General features: G+C 36.9%; 1 protein-coding gene across 2 annotated transcripts in view; it reads left to right on the forward strand.

Moving 5' to 3' along the window:
* Window positions 1–24506, forward strand: part of RIOK1 (RIO kinase 1) — a 220935-nt gene that overhangs the window by 20138 nt on the left and 176291 nt on the right. The window contains exon 2 of one of the 2 annotated variants that reach the window (XM_090404720.1): window positions 16311–16405. In XM_090404720.1, coding sequence (XP_090260846.1) covers window positions 16311–16405 — 95 coding nt within the window. The remainder of the gene's footprint in view (window positions 1–16310; window positions 16406–24506) is intronic. The other variant, XM_090404721.1, reaches the window with a different exon arrangement.

The raw sequence follows: 24506 nt of genomic DNA on the forward strand, positions 1-24506 counted from the left end.
ACAGACAGCAATGGTAGACCAGTAGAGATAAAGCAGCTATGAAGATGTTCATATGATTGGTGCAGTATTAACAAAAGATCATGCTACTAATTGACAAAGGCAAGCCGACAGTTCAGTTGAAATGCTAATTCTCTTCAACCAAATTCTTTATATAATATCTGAAACACATTCACTATATATATTTCTTAGTTTTAACATGTTCACTCAAACAAAACCATATGTTGCCGGTGCACCATATGGTTTTGATTGTCTACTATACAGCATTTTATGTGGGAGTGGTCATGCGATTCATTAATTAGTGCCGTTGTCTCTAATTGCACTGTTTGTTGAGAAACATATTACACAGCCTGCAGATGTCTCTGTACCTTATTCAGTGATACAATAGGAACGTTTTAAGATCTCAAACTTAAATTTTATACATACATCTTCAAGGCCCACTCTTCCTAATTGGGTTGTGGGGGCAATAGCTGCAAGAGGAACTTCCAATGGTCACGATGCTCTGCCACCAGGCTCAGGTGTTCTGGTGGGATTCCCAAACGTGTCCACCCAACAAGGTTTTGGATATAATCTATCCAGTGAGTCCTTGGTCTTCCACGTGGTCTCCCACCCTCTGGCTTGGCAAAGAGGGCCTGCTGAGGGAGCCTCTCTTGTGGCATTCTGACCAGGTGCCCGTACCAGCGTAACTGATCTCTCAACATCAAGAAGCAGCGGTTGAGTATCGAGGGTTTCCCGAATTGCAGAGCTTCTGACTCTGTCGAGTTTTGTCAGCCCAGCAACCCCTCAAAGGAACCTCATTTCAGCCGCTTGGATTCGTGTATGCATTCTTTCGGTCATTACCCAACTCTCATGACCATAGGTGAGGATGGGGACATAGACTGTATTGAAGACAGCCAGCTTTGCCTTCTGGCTTAACTCCCGCTTCAGTACTACCGAACGGCCAAGCTCCCGCAATATTGAGCTTGCTAAGCCAATTAGAGTATCTAGCTCTACATCCCATTTTCCATCATTCGTGAATTGGACCCAAGGTATTTAAACTTCTCCACCTGTCTCATTGGGACTCCACTTACATTTAGAGTGCACTGGGATGGTTGTCTCGAGACCACAAATGTTTCAGTTTTGGCCACACTGATCTTCATTCCGGCGTCTGCACAAACAGCTACAAACCTATCCAGGGTCCGCTGGAGGTCATCTGTGGAAGAGCTAAGCAGAACTAGGTCATCAGCAAAAAGCAGACGTCCAATGCTACATTTTCCAATTCTGACACTCTCACTGCCTCATCTGTGCCTATCAATCCAGTCCATGGAAGGTATGAGTTGTCTGCCGCAGCGTATGCAATAGGGCTAGCTATTTCCTTGAACTAGGATAGCTATGCTATATCGTGCGATGGAAAAACCAAGTATATGCCATCCATTCTGGCTAAGCTCTTGAGCCATATCGCCCCTCCCACTGAGAATCTGGCCGTACAGTTGTCGAAGGTGACCAGATGAGCAGCAGACTGAGAAGAAGCCGTGATGCCCAGCCAAAGCAGAAGAAAGGAACGAGTTCAGAGATGGTAATGTAGACTCTTGTATTATATATTCACGGTTAAGGAATTGTGTGTTTTCCAAAGAACATTCGTGTAGTGGACTTATTATATGGAACTTTAGGAACTGTCTCAAACTTGGCATAGACCCATCTTTGTTTGAGAACACTCTGCCTAGAAGGGCTCTATTTAATTTGTATGAATTAATTGTGTGTGATATAACTGGTGACCATGTGAGTGTAGAATGTGTGATAACTAGTGATGAAATAATGTTAGGTTACATATAGAAGTGGTCCAAGCAAATTTTTTCATGTATTTCATTAGTAGTAATGAACCAGAGATCTTACTAAAATTTGATTCAGATTACCTAGAAATAAGACTTTCATGTATCATTTCTTTAATTAATAAATATGTTTCTTAATACCTGCCTGATCTGGTTTAGTATATGAATTCAAACAGCCACTCATAAAATTATTATCGAACTTAGCGGGAAAAACCCACGTGTATAATCTAATGAAGCGGACCATGACTGCATGCAAGAATATAGTGAACCGAAATTAGATATTTACTGTAGTTTAGTTACTGTGTATCACTCTGAGAGAGCCATCCTGGATAAGAGTCTCATCTATCCTCGGTATTGGCTGGCACAGTTAAAAAATAAATTTGTCAATGCTTATCAGGTAGATGGACTGTCTCAGAAGATATGTTTAATGGCTACATCTCATTCTAGGACAAAGCCACAATCATTAAGTATCGTACACACGATTAAACTTAACAGCGGCCAAAGATTTTGTTTAAAAAGGGGAAAGATTTAAGAGAACAACGAGTTAAGTATAGACTAACCTTAAAGGCTAAAAGGGACTAAAATATAGAAAAAGAGTATATAACAAATGCGCAGTGAGCCAGCAGGACGTGATTCGATCCCGAAAACAAAAGTTAGTAAATAGATCAATCACAGTGAGTTGGTCTTTGAATTCATATCAGGCAGGCAAAAGACTAGTGAGAAAAATAGTGTATTAGAATATTTCAGTAACATCTTATTGTGAGCCAAAATACCAACATGTCTCTGCCTACAAGTTCCAACATAGACAACGAAGAAATTTTTAGATCTATAAATCCTGCACAGGTATTCCCACAATATTCTGGGGAAGACACTGATGATGATGTGGTGGCCTTCTTCGAATACATTGAAGAACTAAGAAAGATTGGCCGCTGGAGTGATTTCCAGCTACTCATATTGCTACGCAGCAAATTAGTGGAGAAGGCCAAAACATATCTCTATTCATCCCCGACCCTGAAGGAAACACTCAACTACAACAGATTTAAAGAGATCTTAATCTCACAATTTTCTAAAGTCAAGAATGTAGGGCCTAACCTATGGAAGCTCCAAAAGATGGTACAAGGAGATAGAGAGAGTGTGTCTGGCTTTCATGACAGAATACTCACTCTCTCAAATACCTTGAACATCCCAGGTGAAGACAGACACCACTTGGAATGGATGGTTTTCCAGCACTTTAGGATGGGCCTGAAAAGGGAATTGAGAGAAACAGCCTTTGGAAGGGGAATATCAAACCTGAAAGAGTGTTATGCAGCAGTAAAAGAAAGAGAGCAACTGATCGGAGACATATGTCCCGCAGTCAGCATTGGATCCCTCAACATGATTCAAGAAAAAAGGGATAACAATAGGGATCCTAGAATTGTAAATGAAAGTCAAGAAAGGAAAGAGAGACCGAAGGCACAGAAGCCGGTGAGGAAAACAGAACAGAGTCAATTTGTCAGGTTACTGCTAACAATCCCAACCTTAGCGAAGTTCACCAGATAATTAAACAAGAGGTGGAGAAACTTCATCAACCCATGATGGAACGCCTCGATAATGTGATTGGTCAGTTGATGACAAACTCTACAAAGTCCCAGGAAAACTGCATCACTAAGGATGTGAGAACAACTGAACTAATTCACAGAGAAGTAGAAAAGCTACAAAAGCCTGTGCTAGACAAAATGGACTTTATAATACAAAAGTTGGCAGAACTATCCACTCGAGATAACACATATGCTCCTTTGTCCTCGGATGGAGATTATGACAAGAGTAATCACACAGAGCTCCCAAGGTGCTACAGGTGCAACAAACTGGGGCACATTGCACGAAAATGTTATGTCAGACAAGGGAATCCAAGAAGGGAATATCAGAAAGAATATAGGTCCCACATGCACCAGAGATACCTGGGAAAGAAATCAAAAGGGTCGGAAACAATTCCCTGGTATTTATGTAGAAGGACGAATCTGCAATAGGCGATTTAAAGCCTTGGTGGACACAGGCTCCCAAGCATCCTTTATCTCAGAAAGCCTCTTGAGGGAGCTGGAACCACATGCACAGGGCAAAGTGAAATACCTAAAGGAAACCATAAAGCTAGTTGGGATATCCCCAGTGGTAGTTCACGTGAATAATTCTATAAGGGTAAAGGCAAAGCTGCCTGAGTTTAACATGTATGCCTGGCACTCTAGTCTTACCAAGAGATTTTTCCCCACATCCAAAACTGATACTAGGAAATGACTGTTTGAAAAAATATAAATTTACATGCGACCACAGTAGAGAGGAAATGAGCCTTATGGGAAGAAAGAGAAATGTGAGAAAACCGAGTAAGGAAGAATCACAAAACGTAAGTGCAATAAGTGCTCATGTAAAGTGGGGATCCCAGAGAGCAAGTAAAAGGAGACTCTCAGACAAAGGCTCTAAACCTGTTGCATGCAACACAACTATATCGGTTGAGGCTGCCTGTTCAAAGGATCCTGACACCATTAATCAAATAGGCAAATTGGTACTCACTGATCGAAGGGTCGCTTCCGAATATGAGAATGAAAGAAGCATGAAGACTAGGGCAGATAACTGTAAGGATGAGGAACACACCTCAACAAACTCCCTCAAACAAAAATGAGGTGCCAGACATGAAAGAAAGAAAAGGGAGCAAAGAATTCATGATCACACGGATCATGAGAATAAGGAAGCTAAGAAAGCTACAAAGCGTATCTTATTCAGACATAAAATGGGCGATAGAAAAACAAATCTTAAGGGGAATGATTTAGAAAACAGGAAGAAGAAAGCTGTAAAAGAATTTTTCAGATGTAAAATTTTTTCTTAGATGGGAGGGACCTATGTTGTGTCCTGAATAAACCAAGAAAAAGAATTACCATTTAATTATTCAGGAACAACTCTCTTTGAAAATGGGCAGAGAATGTGGTGTATTGGCCATAAACTGGAAATGTATATATATGTATATAACACTAAGGTAGGAGTAAGAAATTATATGACAAATGAAAGAAAATTGTAAGACCTAACTTGTTATGTATAAGGGTCTGATAGAGAAATTATTTAATGTATTGAATTAATTTAAGAACCTCCAATTTATGTGTCATAAGATAGCAAAATCTGTAAGTCAGAATCCAGGGTCACCTTTGACCATCCAGTGTTACGTGTGCCGGGGGGGGGGGGGATTATGAGAAAGAGAAACTAAAGCGCTTTCTAAGAAAACAAGCCAAAAGCACATGCGATGTAGTGGAAGGAGCTGAACGGCGTGACGAAAACCCACGTGACTGCGTTGGCAGGCATTGCGATATACGAGAAATGCCGGGAAGAGCATGAAAACAAAAAGTTCAAGCAACCCCCACTCGAGGCTTTTTGGTTCCTGTTTCCTGACCTCTCGGACGTTGGTCCAGTCCGCACCTACGGAGAAGTTCCAGGCTGGCAATGGAAGGTATGAGTCGTCTGCCGCAGCATATGGAATAGGGCTAGCTATTTCGTTGGACTAGGATAGCTATGCTATATCGTGCGACAGAAAAACCAAGTAGATGCCGTCCATTCTGGCTAAGCTCCTGAGCCATATCACCCTTCCTGCTGAGAATCTGGCTGTACAGTTGTCGAAGGTGACCAGACGAGCAGCAAACTGAGAAGAAGCCTTGATGCCCAGCCAAGGCAGAAGAAAGGAACGAGTATCATTTCAGAGATGGTAATGTAGACTCTTGTATTATATATTCACGGTTAAGGAATTGTGTGTTTTCCAAAGAACATTCGTGTAGTGGACTTATTATATGGAACTTTAGGAACTGTCTCAAACTTGGCATAGATCCATCTTTGTTTGAGAACACTCTGCCTAGAAGGGCTCTATTTAATTTGTATGAATTAATTGTGTTGTGTTAAGTGATATAACTGGTGACCACGTGAGTGTAGAATGTGTGATAACTTGTGATGAGATAATGTTAAGTTACATATAGAGGTAGTCCAAGCAAATTTGTTCATGTATTTCATTAGTAGTAATGAACCAGAGATCTTACTAAAATTTGATTCAGATTACCTAGAAATAAGACTTTCATGTATCATTTCTTTAATTAATAAGTATGTTTCTTAATACCTGCCTGATCTGGTTTAGTATATGAATTCAAACAGCCACTCATAAAATTATTATCGAACATAGCAGGAAGAACCCACGTGTATAATCTAATGAAGCGGACCACGACTGCATGCAAGAATATAGTGAACAGAAGTTAGATATTTACTGTAGTTTAGTTACTGTGTATCACTCTGAGAGAGCCATCCTGGATAAGAGTCTCATCTATCCTCGGTATTGGCTATTGCAGTTAAAAAAATAAATTTGTCAGTGCTTATCACGTGGACTGTCTCAGAAGATATTTTTAATGACCGCGTCTTATTCTAGGACAAAGCCCCAGTCATTAAGTATCCTACACGTGATTAAACTTAACAGAGGCCAAAGATTTTGTTTGTTTAAAAAGGGGAAAGATTTAAGAGAACAATGAGTTAAGTATAGACTAACCTTAAAGGCTAAAAGGGACTAAAATATAGAAAAAGAGTATATAACAATATTGCTGGGTACAATACAAGCATTTGGAAAGATATTGCATGGAATTCTGTTGAGGTGACCAGTGTTGTGCCACAAGGTTCCAACTGTTATCATTAATTTATATAGTAATGATATTGGGAATAACTTGAAGGAGAATATCAAGTTGTTTGCTGATTTAAACTGGGAATAGCAATAATTAATAAAGGATATAAATAGACTAATAGTTCGGGCAGAGGTTAATAGCTGACATTTGTGTAGAAGTGTAAATTTTTGCACTTAGGAATGAAAAAACTACAAGCTCCTCTGTATTATTTTGTAGAGATGAAACAGGGCTGCAGGAAATCGCGGTTCGTGATTTAGGAGTGATGGTAGACAGGAAGTTGAAGTTTACAAGGCACAATGCAGAATAATTTAAAGGATAATTTGGATGTTGAAAAAACACCTTGATAGGAGGAGGGATTATCCTTCTTAACGACTGATATGATCTTTATTCTGTGAAATGCTTCCCTGCAGAGATAAAGGTTTGTGGGTAATAAAATATGGTTGGTAGGTGAAGGAATATGATAAAAAAAACACCATAATCTACTAAAGTGGTTTTAAAGAGGTATATGCAGAAGTTTTTTAGTACATAACATGAATCAAGAGAACAAGGTATCACATCTGGAAGTTGCATAAGACTGGACATGGGCACTGCTGGTTTTTTTTTTATTTTATTTTATTTTATTTTTTTCTATGAGAGAGAGAGAGAGGGGATAAATGAGTAGAATGGATTTCAAGAAGTAGTTCTAAATGCTTTGTCAGTGAACAAATTTAAAGAAAAGGAAAGTCATTAAATGAATAATGGTGATATTGATCTCCCATGATGTTTTCAGAAGATCTGTTGTGTTGTCTTCCTTTCACATCATTAGACCTTGTGGCATGTTCCAATCTTGCCAAAGATGTCTCTGTAATAATAATTAAAAAAAAGTGTGAGTTAGCAGGTATCATGCATAGGTGTCAAGGTTTTTCCACTGGCATCTCAGGAAGAGAAATCTTGGCATAATACATGTCTTAGGGCATAATATACTTGTCCCATAGCCTCATTTGCTTTGGTGTAATGTAAACAACACTAACCAGGCTTTATACATATTGGATTTAAAAAAAAAAAAAAAAGACAACAGCAACACATTATGGTGTGGTAGTTATTCACATGAGACATCAATTTGACACTGTATGGTCACTCCCATACTCATTGGGTTTTGGGAGGGAAATCTTCTGCTAGAAGAAGTGGCAGGGTCGCAGATGTCCTTTCTTCAAAGAGTTAGTAGGATAATCACAAACATCCATACCCCTTGGCATTATTTGAAGCCACAGCAGCTTGACTGGAGAGCAGATATGCTAACCATTCAGTCAACCAGGCCAGCATGGTGTGGTATTCAGTGTAAAAAGTCTCCATGATGCTACGGTCACCCAAATAAGCTCATTCTCCTTCAAGACACCAAGGGTGTACAAAATTTTCTATGCATGCTGTATTGGCTATGTCAGACATACAGGATGATTTGTAGAGATCTGCTTGAAAAGCAGCAGATACTCAAATCAGGATTAGCATTTCATACCACCAGTGAAAAAAATCAAGCACTTTGGCAACTCACAAAAGTGCCATATATCGAATTCATCAATGGGGTATGTCGATTCAGAGAAATTGCCAAATACTGCATTCACCAACCCATTGTAATAAAAATTAGGTCTTATTTCAAACCAACTTGGTCAGTGTATGTTAGACTAACATAGCTGTGATAGATGTTATACAACACATCAATAAGCCACATTTCTGATAGCTTAATGCGATGTTCACAATCTAGTTTTAAGTTGATTCTATGTATAAATAAGAGTTGTTAGATGAGAAATCACTCTTTTAATACAAGCATTTTTCAAATTCATAATTTTATTCTGAATATGTATCTAATAATTTTTATTTATCACTAGGTTAGACTATAATAGATTTAGTTTAATCCTTTATCCCAGTGAGAGCAAACAAAGTTTGCGCCTGAAAATATCTTCAGGACTAAATATAGTGTTGTACTATCTTATCCAGTAAGTAGTGCAACACCAAGGCAACTCGTGGCAAAGGTGGAGCAAGCTACCAGGCACTTCTAACCCAGTATCTCCCATATCTCCCATAATGCAAAACACATTTCCTATGTGGATATGTATACTGTTATGCATTAAAGGGATTGGCCATCTACCCAGACTAGTTTCGACCTTTATTGAGGTCTCTTCAGTGGGAGCCAGGCCCAGAGCTGGAGATACCAGGCAGAAGCAGTAGCAAGTCATCTGTGCCTATGGGAGTTGCCAAAAGGTTTATCACCTTTTTTTAAAAATTACTCTGGATGTAGAGAATATAGTGTTGTACTATCTTATCCAGTAAGTAGTGCAACACCAAGGCAACTCGTGGCAAAGGTGGAGCAAGCTACCAGGCACTTCTAACCCAGTATCTCCCATAATGCAAAACACATTTCCTATGTGGATATGTATACTGTTATGCATTAAAGGGATTGGCCATCTACCCAGACTAGTTTCGACCTTTATTGAGGTCTCTTCAGTGGGAGCCAGGCCCAGAGCTGGAGATACCAGGCAGAAGCAGTAGCAAGTCATCTGTGCCTATGGGAGTTGCCAAAAGGTTTATCACCTTTTTTTAAAAATTACTCTGGATGTAGAGAAAGATGTTGAAAATTTATTTATCACTAGGTTAGACTATAATAGATTTAGTTTAATCCTTTATCCCAGTGAGAGCAAACAAAGTTTGCGCCTGAAAATATCTTCAGGACTAAATATAGGAAATGTGTTTTGCATTATGGGAGATACTGGGTTAGAAGTGCCTGGTAGCTTGCTCCACCTTTGCCACGAGTTGCCTTGGTGTTGCACTACTTACTGGATAAGATAGTACAAAACTATATTTAGTCCTGAAGATATTTTCAGGCGCAAACTTTGTTTGCTCTCACTGGGATAAAGGATTAAACTAAATCTATTATAGTCTAACCTAGTGATAAATAAATTTTCAACATCTTTCTCTACATCCAGAGTAATTTTTAAAAAAAGGTGATAAACCTTTTGGCAACTCCCATAGGCACAGATGACTTGCTACTGCTTCTGCCTGGTATCTCCAGCTCTGGGCCTGGCTCCCACTGAAGAGACCTCAATAAAGGTCGAAACTAGTCTGGGTAGATGGCCAATCCCTTTAATGCATAACAGTATACATATCCACATAGGAAATGTGTTTTGCATTATGGGAGATACTGGGTTAGAAGTGCCTGGTACTGGGTTAGAAGTGCCTGGTAGCTTGCTCCACCTTTGCCACGAGTTGCCTTGGTGTTGCACTACTTACTGGATAAGATAGTACAACACTATATTTAGTCCTGAAGATATTTTCAGGTGCAAACTTTGTTTGCTCTCACTGGGATAAAGGATTAAACTAAATCTATTATTATTATGTATCTAATAAATTGGAAGAAACTAGTTGATTTCCACCCCCCCTCTATTTTTATTATTCATTGTCTATAGACAACGAAATTTGGAACAATTCAAAACATAAATGGAATCAGCATGTTAATAGAATGGACCTGAAAAGAATAAACTAGCAAGAGACTTGAAACCAAATACTAAAAGACTAGATTGTAGACCAGAAATGCATTTGGAGATGCAAGAAGAAGAAGATAGATAGGTGTAGAATATAGTGCATTTTTATAGCTTTCTGTATTTTCCTGGTTAATATTATAATAACATTGTTGCAATATATAAAAAAAAGTCACCTTCTTGGAATAAAGGAGATACTATCAGGGCATATTAATACTAAACAAATGGTTGATACAATTGATTATACTTTTGAATGGAGTTTTGTATAGGATATCTTGTTTGAAAGTGAAACTTGTCTTTTCTCCTCTCAATGAAGAAAAGACAAGTTGCACTTTCTTAAGTCACCTAGATGTTTTTCCACAATTGACTTGTTTACATAGGTCCGATTTTCTAACTACTTCTATCAGAACATCCATTCTGTTTGAACATTACATCATGCAAAAACATATGGTCAGGCAGAGATGCAACCATTCTTTTTTTGCACAAGATTCTTAAAATTTCATTGATGGCAGCCCAGATTTTGTTGATTCTCAGTGGTGTAAACCTAAGATATGACTGGATAATATTTTGACCATCTTGATAAGATTATAAAATGCAGAATTTAGGTTACATAAACCCTTAGCATACATTTTCACATGAGAAGCTCCATTTTTTCTGGCCTGAGTGTATGTACTTTAGTATCTCTACTTTCGTGCCATCAGGTTCAAAGTTCAAATTCTACCTTATTCATGAATGCCTTCAAGTGGTAGATGAATTTCATTGATCACCATCAATTCATTGATCACCACAGATATGAGAGTCCCGAGAAAGATTAGCAGCATGAACAGATGGCTTCAATGGCAGTATCATATTTAAAATGAGGATATTAGGAAAGATCTTAACATTGTTAGCATCCAGAAATGTGTTACTAGAGGTAATCTCAGGTGGCAATAAAAAGACCCAGAAGAAGGCCAAGATATAAGTGGATTGATACAGTAAGAAGTGCCTTAGAAGACAAAAATATAAGATCTGATAATGCTGGAGTCTTGACAGATAACAAAACAGATTGATTTGGAGGAAAATTGTTCATACGAAGTTAGAATGTTTTTCATGTGGTACTATCAGAATATCCTGAACATCTCTTGAAAGTGCATGTCATGAATTTGATGATGAAATTAAAACATCCTATACAAAATCTTTTTTAAAAAAAAAAACTTTAAGAACACAGAAGAACATACATAATACAAAGAGCCATTCTAGTAAGAGAATTAAGATTTAATTTCAGAAAAGAAAAAGAAATCAACGTTGTTTTTACTTTCTTCCCATTTATTTATTGACTTCTTATTGGAATGGTTCTCAAAGAAATTGTTCTCCAAATGATGAGACAGCACCACTAATCAATTTACTTTATGGAACTCTTATTGTCTTATTAGGACATAATTAAAAAAAAAAAATGGGGCGGGGTCTTAGGTATGTTTTTTTTTTTTTTTTTTTTTTTTTTTTTTTTTTGTGGCAAGCAGGATTTGCATAATTTTTTGTACCTTGCTAATGAAGTTATTAAACACCTGTATTCACAAGAATAATAATTTATTATTATTATTCCAAATATTTTTGCCAGAAATTAATTGACCATCAGTGCATCAGCATAATCACAAGGTGAAGCTAGAACAAAAAATGTTACTTCTCTTTACAGAGCTGAGCCAGAGTGCTGCTATAGAGGTGGTTACAAAATAAAATTAGATTGCAATTAAAGCTAAAACAAACTAAAAATAATTTTGAAATAAATTTAGATAAATAAAATGATTGAATGACACAGCATTATATTATTATTATTATTCAGGTCTCCATGGAGTCAAAAGACTCATCGTGGGAGGTCCTTCCTAAGAAACACAAAGTCTATCAAGACTCATCGAGGAGAGGTCCCCCTGAGAAACACAAAGTCTATCATACCACTCCTTAAACTCATTTACTGTTCTCGCTCTCACTACTCCATCAGGCAATGCATTCCATGGTTCAACCACCCTCCATGCAAAGAAATCACTCCTCACCCTCTTGCAAAAAGTTTCCTTTCGTAACTTCCAGGGATGGCCTCTTGTCATCACTCCTTTCTGCTGTTCAACCAAGAGAAAGAACTCCCCAGTGTCAACCCTGTAACCACCTCTCAACAGTTTAAAAGTCTCAATCATATCACCTCTCCTTCTATCCACCAAACTCTGCAGTCCACATTCCCTCAGCCGATCCTCATAACTAACATGGTACAGTCCTGAAACCATCTTTGTTATCTGCCTTTGTATCCTTTCCACAGTTAATTTATACCCTTCAAATCCTGGGGACCAAATCTGAGAACAATAGTCCAAGTGTGGTCTGATCAGAGACTTATACAATGGAATGATAACCCTTTTATCTCTGCAGGTCAGTGTCCTTCTCATTATTGCAGCAATCCTCTGTGTTACCTTCACCACCTTTGCAATATGTCCCCTAAATTTCAGGTTTCTATCAATCATCAACCCCAGATCTCTTGTCTCCCCTACGTCTTCCAGTATAACTCCTCCCATAGAGAATGCAGCATCCCATCGATGTTTCCTAAACCTCAAGACCTTACATTTTGCTGCATTAAACTGATACCCCCCCATTCATTTGCCCATCTATCTAGCTTATTCAAATCCTCTTGCAGGGCCACCACATCTGCACTATTACTAATAATCCTTCCCAGCTTCGCATCATCCGCAAACAACTGAATATCCCCTTGCAATCCACTGACAATGTCATTGATATAAAGGTTAAACAATATTGGTCCCAGTACTGAGCCCTGTGGGGCCCCACTTGTAACCCTCTGCCTCCTTGAAACTGTCCCACCATACACAACTCTCTGACACCTATCAGACAGCCAATCCTGAATCCAGTTGACCAATCTGACATCCAGACCCATGTGCCGCAACTTAAATATCAGCTTATCATGTGGCACCCTGTCAAATGCTTTCGCTAAGTCTAAGAAAATGGCAGTATATGCCTTTCCCTCATCTAATGCTCTTGTAACTTTATTATAAAAGGCTAGCATATTGCTAAAACAAGAGCGCCCCTTCACAAATCCGTGTTGACTCTCACGGATAACACCACCCTCATCTGCCCAATGCTGTATATGGTCCCTCACTACTTTATCCAAGATCTTAACAACTACTGATGACAAGCAAACTGGCCTATAATTAGATACTTCCAGTTTGCTACCGTCCTTATGCAATGGCACTATATTACCTTCCTTCCATTCCATGGGCACCTTTCCTGCAGCCAAACTTTCATTGAAAAGCCAGGTCAAAGGCACTGTCAGTTCCCTAGCACATTCTCTCAAAACTCGTGGTGAAATACCATCCATTCCCACAGCTTTACTGACATCCAGAGTACTCAGTATTTGAAACACACTCTCCTTCTGTACCTCTAAACCTTGAACCTGCCCTATCCCTCTAGCATTAAAACTGACTCCTCCAGGATGAAATACTCCAATAAAGTGTTCATTGAACAATTCCACTATGTCCTCTGCATCAGTCACTCTGTTCCCATTTTTATCCTGCAATATCATTCTTCCACAGTCATTTCTCCTCCTACTGGCCACATAGCTAAAAAATTCCCTAGGATTTTCTATATTAAACAAAAATGACCAAGAACACTGGTAAACTTGGCAAACTTTCATTACAACAAGACAAGTTAGAGCAAGGATTTCCACTTTAAGACAGTACTGACTCAAAGATAATTCCTAATTGCACTAAATTTAAATAAACAATCCTATTGCTGGTTGCTTTTCATATTTACGTCAATGGCAGCCATGTGCTCATATGCAGTCAACTGCAAGCTGCCAAAAGAGATCTGGTTCTCAACATTCATAACATCTCCGATATTCAGGAGACAGTATCCTTGATCTTACACACACACTAACTTTTGAACATGGTTTAATACGTATCTAGACAGTCTTGACATTGATCTTACAAGAAAAACAGACACATCCTTCATTGCAAGTTTGACTCACTTGTTCAAAAGCAAAAAACCAACCAATCAACAAATTGATGGATTGTCAACATATCTGGACATTCATTCCATCGCTCCTGTAGAAACTTTAGTATTCACCAAAAGACAGGTGATGAAGACATCATCAAAAAACAGAACATTCGTTTTGTAAGAACCCCACATTTCTAAAACCTACCAAAAATCCACAGAGGAGTTCCACTCAGACCCATAGATGACTGCTTAAATGCCCCTATCTATTGCCTAACCAAATTCCTTGCTCATCTTTTAGGCTCTTGTATGTGCCACATATGAGCACCTCTGAACAGTTCATCAGAATTTCTGACAAAAATAAAAAATCTATCCCTTTAGCCTAGAGACATTATGGTCAGTTTTGACATCCAGTCCTTATTTACCAGTGCACCTCTAGCTGATACACCAGCTGTTATCAGAAAAAGTTTCCTCTAGACTCAGTTGAACTGTTCAACTTTGTCATGCACTCAGTCTGTTTCATCTATAGAAATCAATTCTGCAAACAGATCAAAGAAACTATAATGGGAAGACCTTTGTCACCTGCATTTGCCAGTCTACTGAGAGCAGCTTGGTGACTCCCTATTCTCCTCAATACGCCCTCAGCCTTCCAAAATCAACAGCCTACTTCCAACCATCAACTTCACCATAAATAAAGAAAAAGGAAGGAAAATTATCCTTCCTGAATGTTCTTTTCCTGGACTCCCATTTGGAATACTCACAATGTCTTTTCACCATGAACTCACCTTCACAGGTACTACACACCACAAGATTCAGCCGATCGTCCATCCCAAAAAATAGTTATCTTCAAATCTATGCTCTAGAATACATGTTATCTGTTATCTATTTCTGGGGATCTCAAACATGAACTGAGCACTCTCCAATATATCATACTACAAAATGAATGGCTTCACCCCAAGGAAGTTTACTCACATTTTGGACACTTACAAGCCTAACTCTAAAGGAGATAGTTGTTAGAAATTTTTCCACTTGTTTATATTATAAAATGAAGATGACAAGAAATTATATTCTTAGTTTAATCCTTTGTCCAAGTGTAAGCAAACAAAGTTTACACCTGAAGTATTTTCAGGACTGGGCAACTCGTGATGTGAAGTCATTAGCTTCTATATATGAGTTGCCTAGTCCTGAAAATACTTCAGTTGCAAACTTTGTTTGCTTACACTTAGATAAAGGATTAAACCAATAATATAATTTCTTGGCATCTTTAATTTTAAAATCTAAGAACCCTGAATCTCTACAGTGAGTCCCTATCCCATACATTGCCGGCATCTTGGAGGCAATTGCAAAGATCCTGAAAAGATAGTTTAGTCCCTGCATTCTTCCCTATTGACATAATCTTCTTCTTGTTATCATCCATGACAGATTCAGGTCCCTCTCTTCTTCCCTTCCTGGTGTTTACCAGGGGCAAACAGAATATCAACAACAATAAACCTGAAAAATCTGGCCTTGCTCAGCAAGGTATGGACGTTGACCACAATATCCTCGATCCAATACTCACCTTTTACGTCAGCCAGTTTATATTTGAGCAGTTATTTAAAGAGAGTACTGAAGCACTTCTATACCCCAAACTTTAACTTGGCATGACTGTCTATCCATTGCCAAGATAATATGGGAGAGATAATATTTCATCCTAATAAATGGCAAGCAGTAGTGTTCTTCCCTTCTCTTCTCCCTCCCCCCCCCCTTATATAGATGTATAATTCTGTGGCATTCGTTTTATTTATATACATTTATTTAAAAATTGTTTTAGTTTTAATTGTAATATTTTATTTTGTAACCACGAGTATGGTGACATTCTGGCTTGTGGCTTACCTTTGTAAATAGTATTAACATTCTTTGTTCTTAGTTTCACTATGTTATTGCTGATGCACTGATGATGGCCAATTAATTTCTGGCCAAAATATTTCCAATAATAAAATAATTATTCTTTATTCTTGTGAATACATGTATCCAATAATCATCGCCATCCTGTGTATTAGAGGCCTAAAAAATGATGTGGGGAAAAAAAAGTTCCATATTTGGTCTTGAGCAGGGAAACCAACTTTATCTACCCTTTGTCTCACCATAATACAAATATACTATAGATTTACAAGGTGTTGTGGGTTGGAATTCAAATAAAAAACAAACAAAAAAATTAATTCAAATTGTTCAGCCTGTGAGGTGGTAAATGTGAATTTCACATTAAACTTGATATATACAAATTAAAATTATTGATTTGAATTAATATTTCAAATTATACTTATAATCATGTATTGCAGAAGCATTATTAATGAGGCTGCAATTTTATTTATTTATTTTTATAGTTGTTGTACACCTGAACCTGATGAAAATTCTGATACCAAAGAAGTAACAGAGCCAGTAATTGATGATGTCATAATAAAAGGTATAAGACACTATGGTATGATGTTCTGAAAAATATTTCTTCCTGCTTTGAAATTAGATATTAAGTTGCATACATATAGACAAGCTTTAATTGGAATCCCAACATGCGATTTCTCTGAAAGAGCTTGCATCATAACCCTTGCTTGTCATTCATTATTATAGGTTTTTAATTTTTGTGCCCTTTCTTTTTTTTTATTTATTATTTTTTTTATACCTGTAATTTTTAAGTAATTTTTTTATGATTTTCATTTATTTATCTTTATTCTTGCTATTCCATCTTATTCATTGGTCCTATATTCCTGTTATTTTAAATTTAATACTGTATATTATTTCTGGGAAAACTCCCATGTTACTCCTCTTAATAAACTATTATAATTACAGCTATTTTGCCTGCTTCAGTTTAGGAGTGCCCCTGTTTAAAGGTCATTGGCTATTTACTCATGGATTCTTAGGGCATTGTGAGTGTAAATGTACCAAAACACGTATATGTAGCATAAGGAATAGAAATTTACACATACCTTTTTCTGGGTGTTGCGGCTTTTCCTCTTTCTGTGATGTCGAAAAACTACTGAGTGTGTGTGTGGGGGGGGGGTAGGCAATTTGGTAGAATTAAGTTAGAAAAACCCAGGTTTTTCTAACTTAATTCTACCAAATTCTACCTAATGCTGAATGCTTTTATTTACAAATGCTCTTGATGCATGTGAAAGGACCAGAGTCATTCAGCAACCTAAGAACAGTAAATGATGTAGTACATCCAACATACTGGCATGCATGTAAGGCTTTGAATTTGATAGAAGATGACTTTCACTAGTCCGATTGTCTTGGCAATACAATAATTTCAAACTTGCCATCATCTTTGCGGCTTTTGTTCACTGTTGGTTCACTGCAACATGATTGACCCTCTGTCGCTATGGTCAACTCACAAAAATCATTTTTTGAAGATATCTTACACCAAGAATGTTTTATTCATTCTCAGACTCAGTTTAATGAAGCCATATATAGTGAGGCATTTCTGAGACTGAATCAATTGTTAAGTCAGTAAGTGACAAAAGTGTTAAAGATCTCTGTTTTCTAAACCAAACAATCCTTTGCCTCTAAATACAGATTTCATCTGGGAAACCTCATACAATTTCAGTGAACTTTGTGATTTACCAATTACATATTTGATTTAATCCTTTATCTAAGTGTAAGCAAACAAAGTTTGCACCTGAAATATTTTCAGGACTGGGACAACTCATGGTAAAGGTGGTATAAGTTCTGATCACTTGCCTTAGTATCCTATAATGTAAAAGCACATATCCTTATGGGTATGTATAATGCTATGCATTATGGAAAAGATCACTACCCAGTACAAAAAGATCACTACGAAATAAGGTTTCGAACTTTATTGAGGTCTCGTGAGTGGGAACTAGACCCAGAGGTGGTGATACTAAGGTGGAAGTTATGGGAAGTATACATACCCATAAGGATATGTGCTTTACATTATGGGATACTAAGGCAAGTGATCAGAACTTAACTACCTTTATCATGAGTTGCCCCAGTCCTGAAAATATTTCAGGTGCAAAGTTTGTTTGCTTACACTTGGATAAAGGATTAAACGAAATATGTAATTGGTAGCATAGCCAAGTGAAAAAACTTCCATCAACTTGCGATTTATTAAGTTGGCATGAACAGTCACTAACTTCAGATCAAGTTGAAATTTTTCATAATGTTTTAACAAGCTGTGAAAATCAATCAGGGTAACTGTTTTTCTTGGATGATCCAGGTGGTACTGGGAAAATATGCTAACTAAATTGCTATTATTTTGATAGTTAATATTTGGTCCTTTTTTACTAAATATGATACATTATATTGGATTTTTTATTTGACCATGATTTTGATAAACATATATACATAATCGTCGACAAGTTTCGCCAGCTAGGGTCTGTCTGGCTTCTTCAAGACGAGAAAGGTTATACTAACATCAAATGCTAAAACAAAAGAATGCAGTAACGACCTAAAAATCAGTTAAAGAAATTGAAGAACACGTGTGAAGAACTGCTAATAAATTGTTATTAGCTAAGCTGAGAAGCCAAGGTAAAACCTGCTATATCTGTGGCATCATCAGGTATAGCAGGTACTCTATTCCAAAATGGTTAAACTGCTCATTCTACTTTCAAAGTACCACTTACGAATGTGACTAATGATACACCTATGTGCAACGTATCAAAGCAAAGTACTTTTCGAAATTATCACAAAAGGTTTCTTTGATTGTTTGGGATGAATGTACAATGTCCCATAAAACATCTCTTGAAGCGGTCAATAGAACACTGAGGGATATCAGATCAGACGATCGAAGAATGTTTTATTTGCTGGTGATTTTTAACAAATACTATCCATCATATCCTGCAGAACCAGGGCAGACAAAGTGAATGCCTGCCTTAAGAAATCATCACTGTGGCATGATATACAGAAAAATCACCTTCTTGGTTCAGGGAGAGCTATCCTTGCATCTTGAAATGATGCCATGTCATTAATGAACAAGTTGATTCTTAATAGGATTAATGGATCTGTTAGTATTTGCAAATCAGTAGATACTCCTGTGGATGTAGATGATGCAGTGCATTTTCTCATTGAATTTTTAAATTTGCTTAATCCACCTGGATTACTTGGTCATTAAATTAAATTGAAAATAGGTGTTCCTATTATAGGTGTTGCTCTGAAATCTTTGCAACGGAACTAGGCTTCAAGTAAAATTGTTGAAACCGAATATGATAGAAGCTGTGATATTTACATGTCCTGGTATCGGAGAAATTGCCTTCATTTCTCAGATAACTTTCGTTACTTCACACTATCCATTTGCATTCAAACAGTTACGATTTTCAATAAGAGTTTGCTTTGCGATGAAGATAAAGTCCTCAAGGAACAGACCCTTAGATATGCAGGTTTAGATTTAAGAAAAGTTTCAGGCACAGGAAGTTATATGTAGCAGGTTCTCGAGTTAGCAGTCCTGAGAATTTAATTATTTTTGTCGAGAATGATGAAACTTCTAATGTTGTTTACAAAGAAGTGTTATAATGCTCACAATTTACACCATGATGAATGCACCAGCACCAAATACTACAGTAAATACACTGAAGTGAACCACTGGGAATATAAGTTCACCTTGGCAAAGCAGATGGGCTCAGCTAGTTGTATATAATTGTATTTTTTATTTTTATTTTTTGTAGTTAAGAAAATATTGACCATTTTTGTCATCTTATACTAGCAACTAAGGTGGTGCTTTTTTAGAATTTTCTGTTATTGTTTAATTGTTCCATTTTTGTGCAAGATGTTTATAAAACAGGTGAAAGTTTTACAAATAAATGTCAGTTTTCATGTGATCCTTCCTTTTTTGTATTTTATTCTTAATAATTACACATTTAAATATAATGTGCAGTTTTTTAATATAGATGTGAAAGGTTAAATATAACAGTGTGAGTGAATAGGGATGCAATACTCTATAGTGGGCAGCATGGCTTTGTAAAGGGGTAGGTCCTGCCTTAGTAACTAATTTGCATTTTAGAAAGTGACAGCAGAATTGGATAAAGGTAATGGCTATACCATGATACTGCTCAACTTTGCCAAACCATTTGACAGAATACCACATGGAAAACTATTACAAAAACTGCAGCAAATGCGAATGGATATGAGGCATTAAATAGCATGGATAACGGGGAGGGGCTGATGGACACACATGAGAGAGTAGTATATGGTGGAGTGGATTCTAGGAGAATGACGATGACTAGTGGAGTAACTCAGGGTTTGGTACTAGGCCATTACACTTTAATTTGCACATCAGTGACATAGGGAAAGATTTAAGAGGGGATATTTAGTTGTTTTCTTATATAGAGGAACCTGTGGAGTATTCATAACTATAAATTCACACATATGCCACAGTAATTAACTTTTTAATAATATGTAAATATTTCGTCTTAAGTATCATATGACATCATCAGTACAATTATTAAACAACAATAAGAATTACCCACAGTAATTAACTTTTTAATATTTCGTCTTAAGACAAAATATTTACATATTAAAAAGTTAATTACTGTGGCATACGTGTGAATTTATAGTTATTCAGTTGTTTGCTGAAGAAGGAAAGCTGGGGAGAGTAATAGTTGATAAAGGTGATGTAGATATCCTGAAGTATGATTTAAATAAATTGGCATTGTGGGTAAAGGATAATGATTGTTGATTTAATGTTGCAAAATGTAAGGTTATGAACTTTCGGGTTGAAAAGGTTGTATATGGTGTATCATATTAATGGTATTGGTTTGCAGGAAATTGATGAGGCTTGGGATTTGGGTATAATGGTAGACCAAAGAGTTAAATTTCAAGGGCATATTGTAAAAGTTGGTAAAATAGCTCAACTAATTACTTGGATGTTGAAAAATATGCTAACAAATAAAAATAAGGAAGTTACTATCCTTCTTTAGATCTCCAGGGAGTCAAGGACTCATCAAGGGAGGCCACATACTACACGCACCAGTTATCATACTTATTCTTGAATTCATTCACACTACTTGCACTCACAACATCCAATGGCAATCCATTCCAATCATGCACCACCCTATGAGGGAAAAACCTAGCCCTAACCCCTTCTTAGCAGCATTCATTCTCAGCTTCCAAGGATGCCCTTTTGTCCTTTCCCCACTCTCCATAAATTGAAAAATTCCATCAATTGAAATCCTGTATGACCTTTTCAGAAATTTGTAAGTCTCAATCATATCCCCACCCCTTTCTCCTGTTTGCTAGTGTCTGTAGTCTACAAATTCTTAGTCAGTCTTTCTTCATAATCACTATTCCACAATCCTGATATCATTTTTAACACTTTCCTTTGCGCTTTCTCCAATATACCAGAATCACAATGGATAGCAGGAGACCAGACCTGCACACAATAGTCAAAGTGAGGTCTTATCAAGGCCTTGTAAAGAGGTAAAATGATATCCTTATCTTTACATGTGGATGTTTGTTTCAGTATTGCAAGTTGTATTTGCAATCTTTGCTATTGCCCCTGAACTTCAACTTCCTGTCTACTAACACTCCAAGATTTCTAGTCTCATCGGTTTCTTCTAGCATAACCTTTATATGGCTATCATTCAGCCACATCTTGAGTACTACAAGGTTTAGTCATCACCTGGGTTTCTTTGTGACCAAGATGGTGACAGGTCTGTGGAATACTTCCTACGAGGATAGGTTGAAGATTTGTGGGTTACAAAGTTGATAGGTGGAAAAGAGGGGACATGATAGAAAATTTTAAGATATTAAAGGGGTTTTATAAAATTGACGCAAGTGAAAATTTTCAATATATGACAAACAGTCAGACAACTGGGGCTCATCTGTGGAAGTTGTGTAAGAGTGGTTAGAAAGAGTGTGTGGACCAGGTTTTTTGTGTGGAGAGTAGTGAGTGAGTGGAATGAATTGCCAGAATTGGTTGTCAGTTCCCTGATGGTGAATAGATTCAAGGAGAGGTATGATAGGATTTGTGTGTATGATGGTTGTATGATATAATAATATCAACCAAATGAGTTTTCAAGACTTATCACATGACATTGTTATATGTGGACAATTGATAGAATAAAGGAATCTGTTAATGTGCTTCTTAAAGCATATGCATATATTATGGGGAAGAATATTTAAAAGGACGGAAGTATATGGAATGAAAAAAGTGGATGAGAAGTTGAGATGGCTAGACTGGAGCTGAATGTTATATGGATGTTGACTGATAGCTGCCCATATTTGTGCATGATTAGAAGGAAGTGTGGGGGAATAGTGACCACCAATTCTGTGGAGTTACCTATAGAAATACCTGTTGATTGAAATGCCTAGAGAAAAGATGCAAATGAAGAAACAAATGGACTGTGGGAAAGCAATTGGAAAGAATCTGTGAAAGAAAGATCATCTGTTAAGCAAATAGCTTTAATTGTTGGGCATATTTAGAATTTATAAAGTATTAGGGGTCGATCAGAAGAGCACTAATGTTTAAATCTAAAAAGAATACAAAACTTTTTGGAGGCAAGAAGAGGCTATGGACATGTGTTTATGGCAGGATAGGATAGATGTGAAATAGTTATTTTCATTCCACTTGAGAGTGGCTATAAGATAAGTGTTTAAGGTAAACCATAAAATGTTTTGATGCTTGGGTAATCTCTGTAATACAAGGTTTTCTGAATAACGAAAAGAATGGAGAATTAATAAGGTAAGCATGCAGGATTTCTGCTCATGATATGAACTAGTTGTTACTAACACCTTGTTCCAACATAAACTTGTACATGAGTTCATGTGGAAAGAAGACATAAGAAATGACTTATTGACTTATGTCATTGTTGATAGTGATATCTTCATGCTAATTCTACAGGAGTGTAGAGGGGTTTAAAATTGGAAGTGGTTATCACATTCAAAAGAACAATATGTGAAAAAAGTTATACAAAGAACTGAAGTTGATCAGCTAGACAGGTAAACTGTAGAAATGTGCTTTTAATTTTTCAGGAAATGACAATGTATACTAGAATAATAAATTTAGTTTAATCCTTTATCCAAGTGTAAGCAAACAAAGTTTCCGCCTGAAGTATCTTCAGGACTAAGGCAATTCGTGGTAACGATGGACCAAGCTCTCATCACACCTTGTCTCAGTATCTCTCATAATGCAAAGCACATCTCTTTGCAGACATGTATAATGCTATGCATTAAGGGAAGGGCTACTACCCAGACTAGTTTCGACCTTTATTGAGGTCTCGTCAGTGGAGGGTAGACCCAGAAGTGGTGATACTAAGGCAAGCAATGGAGAGGTCATATTTACTTATACGAGTTGCTGAAAGTGTACCACCTTATTATTAAATTACTCTGGATTTTGAGAAAGATGTTGGAAGGTTATTTTCCACTTGGTTAGACTATAATAAATTTAGTTTAATCCTTTATCCAAGTGCAAGCAAACAAAGTTTGCACCTGAAGTATCTTCAGGACTGAGGTACTACTAGTTGCCCAATGCAAGTCTGCAGGACTGTTTAACTAAATTGAATTGCAGCTGTAACAAATTTGGCATGCAAATCAGCAATAAAAAGACCAAAACTATAAAAATAGCCAAAAACAAAGAAAACTTCTGCTGCATTGTGTTGGATAATATTTCGTCTTAACCTATACTTTGGATCCGTCAATACGATGTTCTTAAACAAAAAAATAAGTTGCTAGTTGATTTCTAATCCAAATATAGAGAAAATTTGTATTTATTGACTGCGCCACTCTATATCTAAATTAGTCCAAGAGTTAAAGTAAAACCAACTCTCAACTATTTCTCTTTTATGTGTTGTTATCATGTATACAGGCCGAGTTTATTTAACTTATTTAATTCACTCGCTTTGGTTCGATTATTTTATGAACGGTGCAGTAAAAGAGATTCAGGCAAAGTACAACTTTAGATCAACAAAACAAACATTTAATATAGGCTTACAAATTATACACTTTAGTTTAAGTCACTGAATAAGGTATTACAAACATTTTAGCTCATCTGGTAATATGGTCATATAATTTCAGGCAATGGTTAATCTGTTGTCTGAAATACAGCTTTCACAAAATTCAATTAACTATTTGAAAAAGTTCAATGTCATAAGTTCCTAAGTAACCAACTACATTAATATCTTATAGTTACTTAAGTTTCAAATACAATATAAGGACGGCAATGCTTCTTCACAAGTATACACTCTTAAATCCACACTCCAGCTATTCTCCGAAAAAGTTACTGTTAAAGTAGGGATATTTTAGGAAGAAATACACACACATCTCCGCACAGGAGTAACAAAGTTGGTTAACTCTTACTGGTAAATTTCCTTGTTCATCTACTTATATACGGACACCTTTTATAACTGTAATCACTTAAAACAATTAACAGCACTCATTAAAACAAATCCTCATAGTAATAACTGAATAAATTAATGGTCGCAATTCACATAGTTAAAGGTTCTTGCTTGGAGCAAAACGCTTGTACTATTTTTGACATCACTTGACCAATTCAGAATTCTACTAATAACTCATAAACTAAGGTAACACGCGGTAATTCTTTAACTTGAAATTTTTATGCACAGTTGCCTATTCTTCCA

The sequence above is a fragment of the Typopeltis vanoorti genome, chromosome 15 (genome assembly GCF_054136105.1).
Source record: "Typopeltis vanoorti isolate ZY-2024b chromosome 15, IOZ_Tvanoo_1.0, whole genome shotgun sequence".
NCBI classification, from domain to species: domain Eukaryota; kingdom Metazoa; phylum Arthropoda; class Arachnida; order Uropygi; family Thelyphonidae; genus Typopeltis; species Typopeltis vanoorti.